General features: G+C 46.0%; 1 protein-coding gene across 1 annotated transcript in view; it reads right to left on the bottom strand.

Annotated features, from left to right (window-relative positions):
- Positions 1–18,885, bottom strand: part of ETFA (electron transfer flavoprotein subunit alpha) — a 54,036-nt gene that overhangs the window by 22,354 nt on the left and 12,797 nt on the right. The window contains exons 6-7 of the mRNA XM_044283398.1: positions 18,132–18,242; positions 602–703 (exon numbers count right to left, since the gene is read on the bottom strand). Coding sequence (XP_044139333.1) covers positions 602–703; positions 18,132–18,242 — 213 coding nt within the window. The remainder of the gene's footprint in view (positions 1–601; positions 704–18,131; positions 18,243–18,885) is intronic.

Genomic DNA, 18,885 nt, shown 5'->3' with positions numbered 1-18,885 from the left:
CGTCCTGGAAGGAAGTTTACATGCAGAACTTCCTGTTTTCATGAGTCAAACCCAGCATGGTTTGCTCTGTAATGATTAACAGGTCTTGCTATACCTAACTAGGCAAGAAGAGGGCAGGTGCAAGGGTGTGATTACTGCACAGGCAGCAGCGTAGCAGGCGGAGGAACTCCTGAGAAATATTAAAAGGGAAAAGCATGTTGGGTTTGGCTAGCAAACCCAGCTGAAAGCTGATGAAAACAGGAAGTTTTGCATGTACACATCCTACCTAGATCAGCTTATGCAGAGAATAGAGGGAAGGGAAGCTCCGACATGAAATACAGGTATTTGGGCAAGAAATATGCAGTGTGTGAGGATATTGAATGTAAATAAAAATAAATAAAAAATAAATTAAAAATTAAAAAATCATAATTGGACTGAACCCAATTTAAGATAATGGACTGGCACCTTCTTCAGGCACATATTTCACATTGCTTTACAGTTACTGTTTCACTGGTTTTAACATCAGTTCCCAAATAAACTAGTTGCTGCCTTAATGCAAAAGAAAAGTCTTACTAAACAGAGTACAATAATCACCCAGTGCAAACATCTACTGTGAACTTACCTCCAGACACAACAACCTTTGCACTGGTCAATTCTGGACGATCACTTTTTGTCAGGCTCTGCTCTAACCACTCAGTTTTTCCAGCCGGTGCAGGAGGAGTTACTACAACACCAAAAATACATTTTAGATAATTTTTTTGCTGTGTGGGTTATGATGTATTGATTGCATCAATTTAATCTTGCAATAATAGAACCAGATAGGTACTGAAGTCATGGTCATAGATGACAGGTATACAAAGCTCAGTTGCAAGGGTGAAGACTAGAGATTCGGCTCGTTGGCCAAATTTTCAGAAAATATTTGATCCGTATTTATTTGTGGCGAATCTCGTTAAAAAAACTGTTATTTCCTGGCTGCAGAAAGCCTGCATAGTGGTGTAGAACACTGTGCCTTGCAGTAACACAGATAGGGAGTCTGCTTTGGTAGTGAAACAATACAGTGAGTCAGTATGACATGCAGATGACAGGAGTCGCTCTTAGAATCAATGCACACTTCACTTATTTGGCCAGTTAAGAGGCCAAAACTGACTAAATAACTCACGTATGAACTCAGCCTTACAGGTAGATGTTAGCGTCAAGAAGTAGCGCACTCCTTTTACACCGTCGTCAGCTGATTCCACATAGATGTCTACAGAACCTGTTCTATTAAATGCTTATACAAGCAGAACCCCCCCCGACAGAGTGTAGAGGGTGTCAGCAGTAAGTTTGTGTTGATGTCACTAATTATTTTGCCCTTTCTCTGATTCGTCAGGACAATAAGCCCCCAAAAAACGGATTCTATCTGTTGAGCATCTGCCTTCATTCGGTCAGCATTTGGTCAGTAATCCATCAGTATTGCTAAAGCAAAAAACAAAACAAAAAAAATCATAATAAAAAGGAGTGGAACCAAATCAGAGATGACATGTAAATGGAATATTTGCATATCTTCTGTGTTTTGTATAAGCCAATTCTGATGGGACCACGTCATACAGGCCTTACAGCTGCTACATATACAGGATCCGTTGTGCATCTCATTTTTCCTTCCTTCTGACAGATCAGAAGAAGAGTCAAATAAGTGAGGTCAACCAGGTCAAAAAAGGCAAAATAGTGGCCCAGTCATGAAGTGGGGAGGGTGGAAGCAACATGAGGAGACCACAGAGTGGCCCAGTGACATAGTGGTGAGGTGGCAGCAGCATGAGGTGACCACAGAGTGGCCCAGAGACAGAGTTGTGAGTTGGCAGCAGCATTAGAAGACTACAGAGTGGCAAGGTGACAGTGTGGAGGTGGCAGCAGCAGCATGAGGAGACCTGAGTGGTAATGTGGCAGCATCATCAGGAGACCACAGAGTGACCCAGTGACAGAGTGGGGAGGTGGGTGGCAATAAAAGTGCCCGGTGACAATGGTGGATGTAAGAAGGAGCACTTGGCATCAGGCGGGTGGCAGCATCAGAATCGAAGCGGAGGCAGGTAGCCAGAAGAAACCGGTCTCTTTTTGTCAAAGTGTATAAATCTAAATCTAGTCTGATGCATCAGGCATTGGTGTTTGAAAACCCTTTCTGATCCACGCCTGATTCATCTTGACAAAAGGTCAGTCTCTCCACATTTTGGGTGGACAGGAGAGTTCTACTTGTGGTAACTATGGCCCCCGCCGCACTAAACACCTGCTCTGATGCCACAATACTGGCAGGACAGCTTTTTCAGGGCTAACTAGGCCAGCTGCGGCCACAAATCCAGTCTGGCTGCCCAGTAGTCCAGCGGATCTTCAATGTGGGGTGGCAGGGTGCTGTCCAAGTATGTCACCACCTGCTGGTTTAGGTTCTGCTCCAGGTCTAGCTGTTGGGGAGTAGTTTCTTTACTAGGCGGGGGAAGAAAGCTGCTCATCAGCGACTCTAGTTGCTGCTGATGGAGCTGGTACTGCTCCTACACCCCCACCCCGCCACAGCAGCCATGGCAGTGGAACGTGAGCACAGAGGACCCCCCATTCAGACCTGCGAGAGGATGGACGATGGCACACATAGGCATCGGCCAACTGACTACATAAGAGGTCTCTATAGTAGTTCAGTTCGTCCTCCCTCTGGTGTAAAAAAAGGCCCCCATTTTGGATCGGTAGCGAGGTTCCAACAAGGTGGAGAGCCAGAAGTCATCCCTCTGCCGAATGGTGACAATTCGGCTGTCACTACCCAAGCAAGTGAGCATGCAGCTGGCCATTTGCGCAAGTGACTCGGAGGGACTCCCTGCCTGCATTTGCACTGCATACTGCCACTGTGTGCCTGGGTCATCTGCCTAGTCTTCCTCATCTCCCACTTGTTCCTCCGGCTGCTTGTGCTCCTCCTCTCCGGTGTAGAAAAACCACCCATTTTGTTACACATTGCTTGTGCTCCAATGTCGTCCTCCTCCAGTTCAGCCCCCACAGGGCTAATGTGGCCTTGAGATGTAGGTGCCACATCTCCAGTCCCCTGACCAGCCAGATTTACCAGCATCTGTTCCAGGATATAAAGCAGTGGAATGACGTTCATCCTGTAGTCCTGGCGACTAAAATAACATGCCATCCTCAAAGGGCCTGAGCAAACAGCAGATGCCACGCGTGAGCTGCCATTGGCTAACATCAAAGTTACACAGGGGAATACCTCTGTCCACCTGTATCAAGAAATCGTTTATGACCTCTCTGTTCGTATAGTCGGTCCAACATATAGAAGGTGGAATTCCAATGGGTGGAAACATCGCATATCAGCCTATGTTGGGGGATGCAGTTCTGCCGCTAGTAGCTCAAGGAGGGTGTGCTTGGCGGTGTACGAGTGCATGAAAAGTTTCCTGGCCATTTTTAGGATGTTTTGCAGATAAGTGGAAGACTTCAGGAACCGCTTGACAACCAGATTAAACACGTGCGGAATGCAGGGTGCATGGCTCAGCCCTCCTGGACGCAGCGCCGACAACATGGTGTTCCCGTTGTCGGTCAGCATGGTACAGATTTTGAGTTGTCGCAGAGAAAGCCAGGATTGGATCTCTTGATTAAGGACGCAGAGAAGTTCCTCCCCTGTGTGACTCAGTTCGCCCAGGGAAACTAGGTGTAGAACAGCGTGACACCGCCGTGCCCCGCACATGTGGTATGCTGGGGCACTGTGAATTGTTCCTGCGGAGGCGGACATTGTTGCAGGACCAACGGAGTGAGAACGTGGAGGCGGAGACGGAGTCACCTGGCCAAGTTGCTGGTGTGGCTGGGCAGAAACCACATTTATCCAGTGGGCCATAAAGGACATACAGTTGTGTTCAAATTAATAGCAGTGTGTTTAAAAAAAGTGAATAAAGCTCAAAATCCTTCTAATAGCTTTTATTTCCAAGCACACAATCGCATTTGGAACACTACACAATTATATTCCAAATCAAAACATGAAATAAAATGTATCAAATTTTTGTTGTTACTCTAAAAAACGAAGTGAATATTAGACTGTTCAAAAGAATAGCAGTGTGTATTCTTCTTTACAAACAAACATTCAGTATATAAACTGAAAAATGTTTGAAGATTTTGTGTTTTCTTTTGAATCACTTAACTAATATTGAGTTGTATAACCACTGTTTCTGAGAACTGCTGGGCATCTGTGTTGCATGGAGTCAACCAACTTCTGGCACCTGTGAACAGGTATTCCAGCCCAGGATGATTGGACTACATTCCACTACATTCTTCTCTATTTCTTGGTTTTGCCTCAAAAACTGCATTTTTGAGGTCACCCCACAAGTTTTCTGTTGGATTAAGATCTGGTCTGGAACCAAGATGTTGCACGTTTACTGGTGTGTTTGGGGTCGTTGTCTTGTTGGTACACCCATTGCAAGGGCATTTCCTCTTCAGCATAAGGCAGCATGACCTAGAGTATTCTGATGCAAGCAAACTGATACATGATCCCTGGTATGCGATAAATAGGCCCATATAATGATGCTTGCGCCAACATGTCTTCACAGTGTACTGTAGCTTGAATTCAGTGTTTGGGGGTCGTCTGACAAACTGTCTCTGGCCATTAGACCCAAAAAGAACAATCTTACTTTCATCAGTACACAAAATGTCTCTTTAGGCCAGTCAATGTGCTCTTTGGCAAATTGTAACCTCTTCAGCACGTCTTTTTTTCCAACAGTAGGACTTTGCGGGGGCTTATTGCAGATAGCTTGGCTTCACATAGGTGTCTTCTAATTGTAACAGTACTCACAGGTAACTTTAGACCTTGTTTGATTGTCCTGGAGCCGATTGTTGGCCGAGTCCTTTCCATTTTTGGCTATTCTTCTATCCATACGAATGGTAGTTTTTCGCTTTCTTCCACGTCTTTCAGGTTTTAGTTGCCATTTTAAAGCATTTGCGATCATTTTAGCTGAGCAGCCTAACCGTTTCTGCACTTCGTTATATGTTTTCCCCTCTCCAATCAACTTTTTAATCAAGGTACGCTGTTCTTCTGAACAAATGTCTGGAACGACCCATTTTCCTCAGAATTTCAGAGAGAAATGCACTGTACCCAGCATGTACAACATTTGCTGCCTTCCTTCCTTAAATAAGGGCAATAATTGCCACCTGTTTTTCAAAGAATGAATGACCTCACTCATTGAACTCCACACTGCTATTATTTTGAACATGCCCCTTTCAATAAGTGATTGAATTACAGAGAATCAGCAGCATGCATGTCATGACTGTTGGGTTTCTATTACTCTACTACACCTGCTAGTAAAATTACACTGCCTGCCCAAAAAAAGTCATCAGAAAAAAAAAAAAAAAAAAAAAAAAAAAGATTTCCAATAGGGTTAAGGTCTGGACTCTGTGGTGGCCAATCCAGGTGTGCAAATTATGTTTCATGCTCCATGAACCACTCTTTCACAATTTGAGCCCGATGAATCCTGGCATTGTCATCTTGGAATATGCCCGTGCCATCAGGGAAGAACAAATCCATTGATGGAATAACCTGGTCATTCAGTATGTTCAGGTAGTCAGCTGACCTCATTCTTGGAGCACAGTATTCTGAACCTAGACCTGACCATCACTCTGAAACAGGGTAAATCTGGACTCGTCAGACCACATGACCTTCTTCCATTGCTCCAGAGTCCAATCTTTATGCTCCCTAGCAAATTGAAGCCTTTTTTTCTGGTTTGCTTCACTGATAAATCGGTTTTCTTACGGCTATACAGCTGTTCAGTCCCAATCCCTTGAGTTCCCTTCGCATTGTGCGTGTGGAAATGCTCTTACTTTCACTATGAAACATAGCCCTGAGTTCTACTGTTGTTTTTCTTCGATTTGATTTCACCAAACGTTTAAATGATCGACATTCACGATCATTCAGGATTTTTTCCCAGCCACATTTCTTCCTCGAATACGATGGGTCCCCACTATCCTTTCCAGTTTTTAATAATGCGTTGGACAGTTCTTTACCCAATTTTAGTAGTTTCTGCAATCTCCTTAGATGTTTTCTCTGCTTGATGCATGCCAATGACCCTTCTCAAACAGACTAACATCTTTTCCACAACCACAAGATGTGTCGACAGGTTGTTTAAGAAATGAGAAGCAACTCACTGCACCAGCTGGGGTTAAATAACTTGGTGCCAGCTGAAAGACAATCGTCCATGTGGTAATTATCCAATAGGAGGATCATACCTATTTGCTTAGCTAAATCCAGATGGCATCTTTTTTGGGGGGGGGGGGACAGGCAGTGTATTTGCCATGTAGAAATATCACTTCTACCAAAAACATTGATTGATCAGGTTAGTGATGTCTGACTGCTATTATTTTGAACACAACTGTATATTGTCCTTGCCCGTAGTTAAAGCTCCACACGTCGGCGTTGCCGTGCACTTTGGCAGACACAGACAGGCTCAAGGCCTGGCCCACCTTCTGTTCTACATGTGTGCAGGGCCGATACTGCCTTTTTGGCAATGAAAAGAACGGCTTGGGACTCTCCACCCCAGCTCGGCACAAGCAATCAGATCTCTGAAAGGTGCAGAGTTCACCACTTGGAAAGTGAGGGACTGCAGCACCAGCAACTTGGCCATGAGCACCTTTAGCTTCTGCACCGTTGGATGACCACATGCGTATTGCTGTGTCTTGCCAATCGCTTCGGTGATCGACTGCTGATGAAATGCGTCATTAGTAGAAGGACAGGAGCAGGAGCATCAGGACTGGTAGATGATGGGAAGGACAGACAGCTCCCTTTGGCTGAGGTTGTGGAGCCCTTGACTGCCTGAAATCAGGTGTGTGCCACTGGGCGATGCAGCGGTTGCTGTGGCAGGCTGGACCACCACATCGGAGCCACTGTTCTCCCAGGCCACATTATGGTGACGCTGCATATGTTGACGCAGGGGCACGGTGCTAACATTGGCAACCCTGGCCACGCTTCACCTTCTGCCCACAGATTAGGGAAATGGCCATATACACCTCTTCCGGCAGCTTAAGAAAAAACTGCCACACTGCCGAGTGGGTGATTTTACCCCCAACATTCCGCACATGACTGACTGCTACGGCCGTTGCCTCCGTGAACCCCTGCACCACTACTTTCCGGGCAGGTAGGCTACTGCGAAGCGGGTGGTCTAATCCAGGCACAACTGGCTCCCAACCTCCCACTGCTGCCACCCTGCTGACTCCCGGCCACGTAACCGACTTGCCGGCTCCGCCGCTGCCTCACACGCAAGCTGCCACCCTCTTCTACCGATGATTATGATGATGAAGCCCCTTCGTCACCTGGCTCCCAATTGGGATCGGCTACATCATAGTAGTACTGACTGCACGTCACTGATGTCCTCCTCAACGATCTCTGAGCCAGGAGCCTGACCGATCGCAACACCAGCTCCCACGCCACTCTCCTCATCACTACTTGCCCACCTACCGGAGGATGCGGCAGATATCTCCTCCACATCTTGGCTGGCCAGTAGCTGCTGACTGTCCTCTAGTAGCTCGTCCTCGCTGTACAGTGGAGCTGAGCCCACAGCATATAATACTTGTCAGAAGTGGACAGAGGCAGGTTGAGGACAGGTGAGTGCACAGGGCCTGCTCCCGGGCCAAGCCAACTAAGGGTTGTGTCTGACGAACCCACTGACTTTTGATTGGGGGTGTCTGATGTCACTTGGGACGAAGTGGATGACCGAGTCAACCATTCAAAAACCACTGGGTTGCTGGTCAAGACACCGGGAGCTCAGGCCTCTCGAAGTGACCCCTTCTGCCATGCCCCCTTAGGCTACTTTCACACTTGCGTTCAGAGCGGATCCGTCTGGTGTCTGCACAGACGGATCCGCTCCTGTAATGCAGACGATGGGATCCGTTCAGAACAGATCCGTCTGCATTATAGTTTAGAAAAAATTCTAAGTGTGAAAGTTGCTCAGACGGATCAGTCCAGACTTTACATTGAAAGTCAATGGGGGACTGATCCGTATGAAAATTGAGCCATATTGTGCCAACTTCAAACGGATCCGTCCCCATTGACTTACATCCGTCCCCGCCTGCTGAGCGGAGCGGACAAACTGTGCCAGACTGATGCATTCTGAGCGGATCCGCATCCACTCAGAATGCATAGGGCTGTACGGATCCGTTCTGGGTTGCTTGTGAGAGCCTTCAAACGGAACTCACAAGCGGAGCCCCGAACGCTAGTGTGAAAGTAGCCTTACTCTGCTGCAACCTCTGCCTGCGCCAGAAACATTTAGGCCTCTGCTTGTCCCCTGTGCTGGGCCTGTCACTTCTCTGTCTGACATATTGTTAGATCAAATAAATAAATAGGAAATTAATACACCCCAAAAAAGGTTGTAATTTTGTAACTTCACCGCACAAAGGCTAATAAGCCCCTTCTTTCCACTAATACACCCCAAAAAAGGCTTTAGAACATATAACTGCACCGCACAAGGTCTAATAAGACGTACAAATATTTCCTAGGAATACACCCTGTTAATGGCTGTATCACACAGCACTAGTACCCCAATCACAAGCAAGGTTTGCTGGAATTACTGATGTATCATATAATGCAAACAACCTAAAAGCAGCAGTATAACTGCTATTTGGATCCCCAAAAAGTGCAGCAAGGTGTAATAGAATCACTCCTATTACCCAGGCTGTACATCACCCTGTTCTCCTTTTAAAGTGTAGATAATGACTCCCTTGAATGTGGCCTGGGTGAATGTGGCCGACACTGTTACGAGGGGGGGGGGGGGGGGGGGGTCGGGGGTCTGTGGCCGACACTGTTACGAGGGGGGTGGGTCGGGGGTCTGTGGCCGACACTGTTACGAGGGGGGTGGGTCGGGGGTCTGTGGCCGACACTGTTACGAGAGGGGTGGGGGGGTCTGTGGCTGACACTGTTATGGGGGATCTGTGGGTGGCACTGTTATATATGTGCCGTCCACAGACCCCCCAGCCCATAACAGTGCCGTCCACAGACCCCCCAGCCCATAACAGTGCCGTCCACAGACCCCCCAGCCCATAACAGTGCCGTCCACAGACCCAACAGCCCATAACAGTGCCGTCCACAGACCCAACAGCCCATAACAGTGCCGTCCACAGACCCAACAGCCCATAACAGTGCCGTCCACAGACCCAACAGCCCATAACAGTGCCGTCCACAGACCCAACAGCCCATAACAGTGCCGTCCACAGACCCAACAGCCCATAACAGTGCCGTCCACAGACCCAACAGCCCATAACAGTGCCGTCCACAGACCCAACAGCCCATAACAGTGCCGTCCACAGACCCAACAGCCCATAACAGTGCCGTCCACAGACCCAACAGCCCATAACAGTGCCGTCCACAGACCCAACAGCCCATAACAGTGCCGTCCACAGACCCAACAGCCCATAACAGTGCCGTCCACAGACCCAACAGCCCATAACAGTGCCGTCCACAGACCCAACAGCCCATAACAGTGCCGTCCACAGACCCAACAGCCCATAACAGTGCCGTCCACAGACCCAACAGCCCATAACAGTGCCGTCCACAGACCCAACAGCCCATAACAGTGCCGTCCACAGACCCAACAGCCCATAACAGTGCCGTCCACAGACCCAACAGCCCATAACAGTGCCGTCCACAGACCCAACAGCCCATAACAGTGCCGTCCACAGACCCAACAGCCCATAACAGTGCCGTCCACAGACCCAACAGCCCATAACAGTGCCGTCCACAGACCCAACAGCCCATAACAGTGCCGTCCACAGACCCAACAGCCCATAACAGTGCCATCCACAGACCCAACAGCCCATAACAGTGCCTTCCACAGATGTTCCCCATAAAACTGTCATCCACAGATTCTCTCCCCCCGCCGCCGCTCCAGTATTCAAATATAAAATGTCTCATTCAATTAAAAGTGATTAAACATGACCCCTCACTCCTAATATTACCGTACATTCTAACAGCTTCTGTACAACGCAGGCAGGCCGGGCGGCCGGCGAGTCACTTACTGACGTCACGTGGCTACGCCGCCTGCTTCATTCATAAAGTAGGCGGCGCAGGCACGTGACATCAGGGAGTTACGCTGTCGCCCGCCCGGCCTGCCTGCATGCATTCTACAGAAGCTATTAGGGTGTACGGTAATATTAAAAGTGGGGGGGGGGCATGTTTAATCACTTAAGTGAATGAGACATTTTATATTTGTATAGTGCAGCACTGGAGCGGCGGGGCCGGAGTACAGAGACTGCACTGCACTGCACTGCACTGCCCCGCCGCTATTGCCGGCCCCCAGCTGCTCCTCCCAGTCCCTCCCAGCTCGCTCATACATCGCAGCCTGCGATGTAAAAAATTTCAGCATTCGTCCCATAAGACGCAGGGGCATTTTTTTCCCCCCCATTTTAGGAGGGGGGGGGGGTCCTATGGAGCGAAAAATACGGTCATATGTTCTTTTTTTATTGTTTATATATTTTATATGTAAAATTAGGAAAAGGGGTGATTTATACAAAATTATATTTTTTTTTGCTCATTGCTGGGGCTCCGATCGAAAGCTGCCACTGCCACCAATAATTATACTGGGGGTGGGAGGGCTTGGGGGAAATTGGAAAATAGCAAATCCGGGTGGTATCGTATCAATCCGGGTACAAAAGTATCAGCGAAAGTTCGATCCTCGATGCAACCCTAGTACCCAACCCTATTTTACACTATCGGTTTCACCTTTTTGTTTTCTGGATTTTGATGCTATAGGATCAATGTACAGTGGTCCCTCAAGTTACAATATTAATTGGTTCCAGAACAACCATTGTATGTTTACATCACTGTAAGTTGAGCAATCTGTTCAAAAGCTCCAAAATGTCATCCAAGATAAGAGAAAAATGAAGATTTAAGAAAAATAAGCATATAGCTAAGGCAGATCCTTAAATACAGGGCTTGACAAATTTCCTTGGAATCTAGGAGCCAGCTAAAAAAGTTAGTAGCCAGGCGGAGCCGCGTCATAAAGCCCCCAGTAGATGCCCCCATAGTGCTCCCCCCCCCCCCACAATGCATGCCAGTACATAGAGCCCCCAGTAGATGCCCCCATAGTGCTCCTTCCCCTTTTCTCCATAGTGCCCCGCCATAATGTGCCAGTATATAGGGCCCCATAGTGCTTCCCCTCTTCTCCATAGTGCCCGTCCCCCTATATTGTGCCAGTATATAGGGCCCCTACCCCCCTTCTTGCCGCAGTATACTATAAATAATAAAAATAATAAACTCATATACTTACCTTATGCTGCCGTCAGTGATGCGATGCAGGCCTGTGTCCCACACTGTACGGCTCAGAGGGCACGATGACATGATCGCGCAGCCTGCACCGGCCTCTGATAGGCTACAGGCCTAGTGCCTCTCCCCTGCTCCTTCGCACCGTTCATCTGTATTGCTGTCCTGAGGACGGCGATACAGATGAATATGGAGATGAGCGTTTCCAGAATGGAGGCGCTCATCTCCATTCCTGCTGCCTCCGGACAGAACGGGACCCCCTCCGGCGCTCCGCAACCGTCGCCCGTGCACCTTTGAAAACGGGCTGACAAATACCCAAGTGCCAGGACCAAATTCCTGATCGCCATGGCGACCTGGGATTTGTCGAGCCCTGCTTAAATTAAATATACCAGACCGGAACAGTTGCTAACTAGCAACTAATACAACTATTTTACCAGAGAAGTGGCCTTGATTGGTTGGATCCAAGTCTGAGGCATTGTATGTTGAGTCTAGTTTCAACTTACGATGGGTCAGAAAAGACAATTGTATGTTGAAATTATTGTATCCTGAGGCCATTGTATCTTGAGGGATCACTGTATCCTTTTTGGTGGGCATGTCACATTGTAGGCACCTTTTGGTCACATAATTTTTGATGTCTTGGGATCTATCTTTCATACAATACCTGTGACTTGCCTTTTAGGGAATAGTCAATTAGCATAAAATATTCATCTTCAATAGAATACATAAAGCAGCACTCACAGATTCTGTTACAACAGCTTTATTCAATCCATGCCAAATTACAGATAAACAAGGGAGGGCAAAATAAATTCTTGGCCTACAGCCTTTTCACATGAGGTCACGCTTTCTCAGGGTCTCATGGGATATCCCCTTCTCTTCCTATACATAGTATTTACCCATTAAAAGATACATAAACAATTATATTAACACCTTCAGGACCCTACCATTTTTCACCTTAACCATTTCAGCCCCCCTAGCTTAAACACCCTTAATGACCAGACCACTTTTTACAATTCTGCACCGTTATTGCTCGGTCATGCAACTTACCATCCAAATGAATTTTACCTCCTTTTCTTCTCACTAATAGAGCTTTCATTTGGTGGTATTTCATTGCTGCTGACATTTTTACTTTTTTTGTTATTAATCGAAATTTAACAAAATTTTTGCAAAAACAATTACATTTTTCACTTTCAGTTGTAAAACTTAAAAAAAAAAAAACGACATCTATATATACATTTTTCTCTAAATTTATTGTTCTACATGTCTTTGATAAAAAAAAATGTTTGGGTAAAAAAAAATAAAAAAAAATGGTTTGGGTAAAAGATATAGCGTTTACAAACTATGGTACAAAAATGTGAATTTCCGCTTTTTGAAGCAGCTCTGACTTTCTGAGCACCTGTCATGTTTCCTGAGGTTCTACAATGCCCAGACAGTAGAAAAAAAACACAAATAACCCAATTTCGGAAAGTAGACACCCTAAGGTATTCGCTGATGGGCATAGTGAGTTCATAGAACTTTTTATTTTTTGTCACAAGTTAGCGTAAAATGATGAATTTATTTATTTTTTTCCTTACAAAGTCTCATATTCCACTAACTTGTGACAAAAAATAAAAACTTCCATGAACTCACTATGCCATCATGAAATACCTTGGGGGTTTCTTCTTTCCAAAATGGGGGTCACTTGTGGGGTAGTTATACTGCCCTGGCATTTTAGGGGCCCAAATGCGTGCAAAGTAGTTTGAAATCAAAATCTGTAAAAAATGGCCTGTGAAATCCGAAAGGTGCTCTTTGGAATGTGGGCCCATTTGCCCACCTAGGCTGCAAAAAAGTGTCACACATCTGGTATCGCCGTACTCAGGAGAAGTTGGCGAATGTGTTTTGGGGTGTCATTTTACATATACCCATGCTGGGTGAGAGAAATATCTTGGCAAAAGACAACTTTTCCCATTTTTTTATACTAAGTTGGCATTTGACCAAGATATTTATCTCACCCAGCATGGGTATATGTAAAATGACACCCCAAAACACATTGCCCAACTTCTCCTGAGTACGGCAATACCACATGTGACACTTTTTTGCAGCCTAGATGCGCAAAGGGGCCCAAATTCCTTTTAGGAGGGCATTTTTTGACATTTGGATCCCAGACTTCTTCTCACGCTTTAGGGCCCCTAAAATGCCAGGGCAGTATAAATACCCCACATGTGACCCCATTTTGGAAAGAAGACACCCCAAGGTATTCAATGAGGGGCATGGCGAGTTCATAGAATTTTTTTTTGCACAAGTTAAAAAGTATATATAGAAATAGTTTTTTTTTTTTTTTCTCACAAAGTCTCCCTTTCCGCTAACTTAGGACAAAAATTTCAATCTTTCATGAACTCAATATGCCCCTCACGGAATACCTTGGGGTGTCTTCTTCTTCCGAAATGGGGTCACATGTGGGTTATTTATACTGCCCTGGCATTTTAGGGGCCCTAAAGTGTGAGAAGAAGTCTGGAATATAAATGTCTAAAAAATTTTACGCATTTGGATTCCATGAGGAGTATGGTGAGTTCATGTGAGATTTTATTTTTTGACACAAGTTAGTGGAATATGAGACTTTGTAAGAAAAAAAAAAAAAAATATATCAATTTCCGCTAACTTGTGCCCAAAAAAAAAATGTCTGAATGGAGCCTTACAGGGGGCTGATCAATGACAGGGGGGTGATCAGGGAGTCTATATGGGGTGATCATCACCCTGTCATTGATCACCCCCCCTGTAAGGCTCCATTCAGACGTCCGTATGTGTTTTGCGGATCCGCTGTGTCCGTGTTTTGCAGATCCACAGATCCGCAAAACACATACGGACGTCTGAATAGAGCCTTACAGGGGGGTGATCAATGACAGCGGGGTGATCCGGGAGTCTATATGGGGTGATCACCCCCCTGTAAGGCTCCATTCAGACATCCGTATGCGTTTTGCGGATCCGATCCATGGATGTGTGGATCCGTAAAACACATACGGACGTCTGAATGGAGCCTTACAGGGGGGTGATCAATGACAGGGGGTGATCAGGGAGTGTATATGGGGTGATCAGGGGTTAATAAGTGACATGGGGGGGGGGGGGGGGTGTAGTGTAGTGTGGTGCTACTTATTACAGAGCTGCCCGTGTCCTCTGGTGGTCGATTCAAGCAAAAGGGACCACCAGAGGACCAGGTAGCAGGTATATTAGAAACTGTTATCAAAACAGCGTCTAATATACCTGTTAGGGGTTTTAAAAAGAAAAATTAAAAATAAAATCGCATCTACAGTCTGCCAGCGAACGATCGCCGCTGGCAGGCTGTAGATCCACTCGCTTACCGGCCGATCCTGTGAATGCGCGCCTGTGTGCGCGCGTTCACAGGAAATCTCACGTCTCGCGAGATGACGCGCCGATGCCTTCTAGGAGGAATGAATCGACCGCCGCCAGGACCCATCCCTGCGTTAGGCAAGCAGTTAAGGACCAGGCCATTTTTTGGCAAATCTGACACGTGTCACTATACGTGGTAATAACTTTGAAACGCTTTTACTTATCCAGGCCATTCCGAGACGGTTTTCTCATCACATATTGTACTTCATGACACTGGTAAAATTGAGTCAAAAAATTTCATTTTTATTTCTAAAGAAAAAATACAAAATTTTACACAGCGCGTGGACCCGATGACTAAGGAGAGGGAGCGCAAACCTCCCATATGCCGCGGTCAGCGCTGACAGCGGCATATGAGGGTTTCATACACCTGCATCTGCGTTATCACTGATGCTGGTGGATGCAGCAGGCATCCGGCTGTCAGTAACAGCCAGATCACTGCCGCTGATCCGGGCACCGCATGTGGCGGGGGGGTGGGGAAGGACCGCAGGATGAAAATACTCATCCTGGGGCACAAATTACCGGCCATTTAGGACGAGCATTCTCGTCCTGGGTCCTTAAGGGGTTAAAACATTTTTTTAACATCCTAATATATTTGTATATAATTGTTTATGTATCTGTAATGGGTAAATACTATAAGTAGGATGAGTAGGGGATATCCCACGAGGCCCAGAGGAAGTGTGACATCACACCAGTCAGCCATAGGCCGAAGGATTTTTTTGCCTTCTCTTCTTTATCTGTAATTTGGCATGGATTGGATAAAGCCATTAAAACAGAACCGATGAGTCCTGCTTTATGTATTCTATGGAAGATTAATATTTGCATCTGATTTTGGAGAGTAGCACCATGGAAAGGCTATGTGACTTGTGCCAGCAATTATAAATTGCTATTCAACCCCTTAGTGATCAGCCCTATTTTGGGGCTTACTGAACAAGCGTTTTTCTTCCTTTTTTCATCGTCACTTTCAATCAGCTATACCTTTTTTATTTTTCTGTCTATGTAGCTGTATAAGGGCTTGTTTTTTGCGGGACAAGTAGTAGTTGTAATGACGCCATTTTGGGGTACACATAACTTTACTGATTAACTTTTATTTACCCTTTCTGGGAGGGAGATGGGAAAAAACAGCAATACCGACACTGAGTTTTTAAATTATACCGGTAGATTTTGCAGGGTTCATTTTTCGGCATAAATAATATATATGTTTATTCTCTAGGTCAGTACGATTACAGCGATACCAAATACATACAGGTTGTTTTTTTTACTACTTTTGTGCAAGAAAAACACCCTCACTGCATCCCAAGACAAATAACTTTTTTAGTTTTCCTTCTATAGGGTTGTTTGAGGACTTGATTTTTGCAGGATTATGTGTAGCTTTCATTGCTATCATTTTGGGGTAAATAACACTTTTTAATCACTTGTTATTTTTTTCAGTGGCAACTAAGAATAAATGAGTAATTCTGATGCAGTGATGCAAAAAGATTCACCGTATGGTATAATTTACACTATATTTGTGTGGTGCAGGTCACTACAGACGCGGCGATACCAAACAACGGCACATTACATTGGTATAATGTAAGACGCAACTATAGCATGTGCTTGAGTACACTGTGACATATGGTACTGCCACTAAAGATCTGCTGGTCATTTATTGGGAAGCCAGATGTCTCCCCCTTCACTGCGGTACTATAAGGCTGGGTTCAGACCTGAGCGTTCTGAAACGAGCGCTCTGTATGCGCGATTGTACGGGCGTTTACAATCGCGCATACAGAGACAGGCGTGCACACATTGTCGCGCGTTCCCGAATATCTATGTGCGGGAACGCGCGACAAACGCCCAAAAAAAAGCTCAAGCACTTGTTTGAGCGTCGGGCGTTTTACAGCGCGATCATACGCGCTGTAAAACGCCCAGGTGAGAACCATTCCCATAGGGAATCATTGGTTCTTGCCTGTTGTGCGTTTTACAGCGCGTAGGAACGCGGATGGCACAGTTATGGGGGTGGGGGAATCTGTGGATGGCACAGTTATGGGGGTGGGGGAATCTGTGGATGGCACAGTTATGGGGTGGGGGAATCTGTGGATGGCACAGTTATGGGGGTGGGGGAATCTGTGGATGGCACAGTTATGGGGGGGGGTATGGGGGGAATCTGTGGATGGCACAGTTATGGGGGTGGGGGAATCTGTGGATGGCACAGTTATGGGGGTGGGGGAATCTGTGGATGGCACAGTTATGGGGGTGGGGGAATCTGTGGATGGCACAGTTATGGGGGGGGGGAGAATCTGTGGATGGCACAGTTATGGGGGGTGGGGAATCTGTGGATGGAACTGTTATTGGGGGGGGGGGGGGGGGGGTTTGTGTATGGCACATATATAGCATCTTATGCTATATATGTGCCATCCACAGATTCTCCCCCTCCCCCCCCCCCCCCAATACCAGTGTCATCCACAGGTCCCCCAATAACAGTGTCCTAGTGTATGACCCCCCAAATACAGGGGGTGGGGGTCGGCATCCATTATTGTAATGGCAGCGGGGCCCGGAGCAGTCACTGTATTCTATTATACCGTGCTCCGCTCACTCTAGTATTAATAGGTAACGTGTAGGCATGGGCGCTGTTTTAAACTAAACTATAGTAATCCTCTGCAGCATAGAGAAATCCATGTAGTACGGTACTCATTTGAAACTTCTGTAGGCAAGCCCGGCGAGCAGCGTAATGTCATTCACTACATCACGCGCCTGCTTCTCCCACTTTATGAATGAAGCAGGCGGAGCAGGTGCGCAACTTCGTGAATGACGTTACGCTGCCGCTGCCCGGCCTGCCTACAGGAGTTTCAAGTGAGTACCGTACTACATGGATTTCTCTCTGCTGCAGAGGATTACTATAGTTTTAAACAGCGCCCATACCTACACGCTACCTATTAATACTACAGTGAGCGGGGCCCGGTATAATAGAATACAGTGACTGCACCAGGCCCCACTGCCATTACAACACCAGATGCCGGCCCCCACCCCTCCTCCCTCCCTGCTGATACACCGCCGGCCGTGCAGCATCGCGGTCGGTGATGTATCAGTGTAAATGGCAGTATTCGCCTCATAGGACGCACTGCCATTCCCCTCTTCCCCCCACCCTTCTTTTTCTCCATTATATTATCCACGTGTTATTGTCCCTGTCAGAGCCATCATTCTGTTATTCCAATTCCCCACCTACTATTATAATAAGGATTACTTTGCAGCAGTTGCAAACTGAGATTGCTAAGCTATAAGTACAATAATTTCTATTTAATTTTTAATAATTGCATAGTCCCGATAAAAATAAAAAATAAAATCCATTGCAAAAGCCCTCCATAGAAAATCCTGAACAGAAAGTCTATAAGGCACTCTGCAGCAGCGAGGAGGGACAGCGTTCAGCTTACTTCTAATTCCTCATTTTAGCAAAGGGTGGGGGTCTCAGCAACTTAGACAACCACTGGTTAAAACCTTTGATATGTCACTATAACGAAAGTTTTTTCTAAAGTGCAGTCACACTTTGAGAAATACTCACCATTATTAACACTTGCACTGCCTCCAGAACTTGGAGCTGCTTCAAAAGACGTGCCTCTGACAGTGAGCACCTTAACGGCTTCATCGCACTTTATAGTGCACAAGGCATTTCCTACAAATGTAAGAACAGACATGTCTGGTTTCACTTTACAATAACAGCAGTTAAAAAACTGAGCACTTAAAGGGGTTGGCAGAGTTAATTACATTAATTGTAAAGGCAGGGAAGGTATTAAAATAATTATTATTATTTTTTTGTTTAGATAGATAGATAAAAATATGGCAGCACCAATTCTCGAAATAAACGGCAGGTGCTATGTCCAAGGGAGTCACTGCTTACCCACAGATAGACGGAAACGGACAGCACATCCAGTAGAAAAAATAAATATATTGGGCCACAGTGAGGCGACGTTTCGGCTCAAAACACAGAGCCTTTCTCAAGCTTGAGAAAGGCTCTGTGTTTTGAGCCGAAACGTCGCCTCACTGTGGCCCAATATATTATTTATTTTTTCTACTGGATGTGCTGTCCGTTTCTATATATATATATATATATATATATATATATATATATATATATATATATATATACATATACACACACACACACACACAATATATATATATATATATATATATATATATATATATATATATATATATACACATACATACACACACACACAGTTGCAAGAAAAAGTATGTGAACCCTTTGGAATGACATCCCGTTTAACCCAACTGCAGTGAACAGAGATATGTGT

The sequence above is a fragment of the Bufo gargarizans genome, chromosome 2 (genome assembly GCF_014858855.1).
Source record: "Bufo gargarizans isolate SCDJY-AF-19 chromosome 2, ASM1485885v1, whole genome shotgun sequence".
In the NCBI taxonomy this organism is placed as follows: domain Eukaryota; kingdom Metazoa; phylum Chordata; class Amphibia; order Anura; family Bufonidae; genus Bufo; species Bufo gargarizans.
Note: the sequence above shows the minus strand (reverse complement) of the source record. Positions and strands in the feature narration are given on the sequence as shown.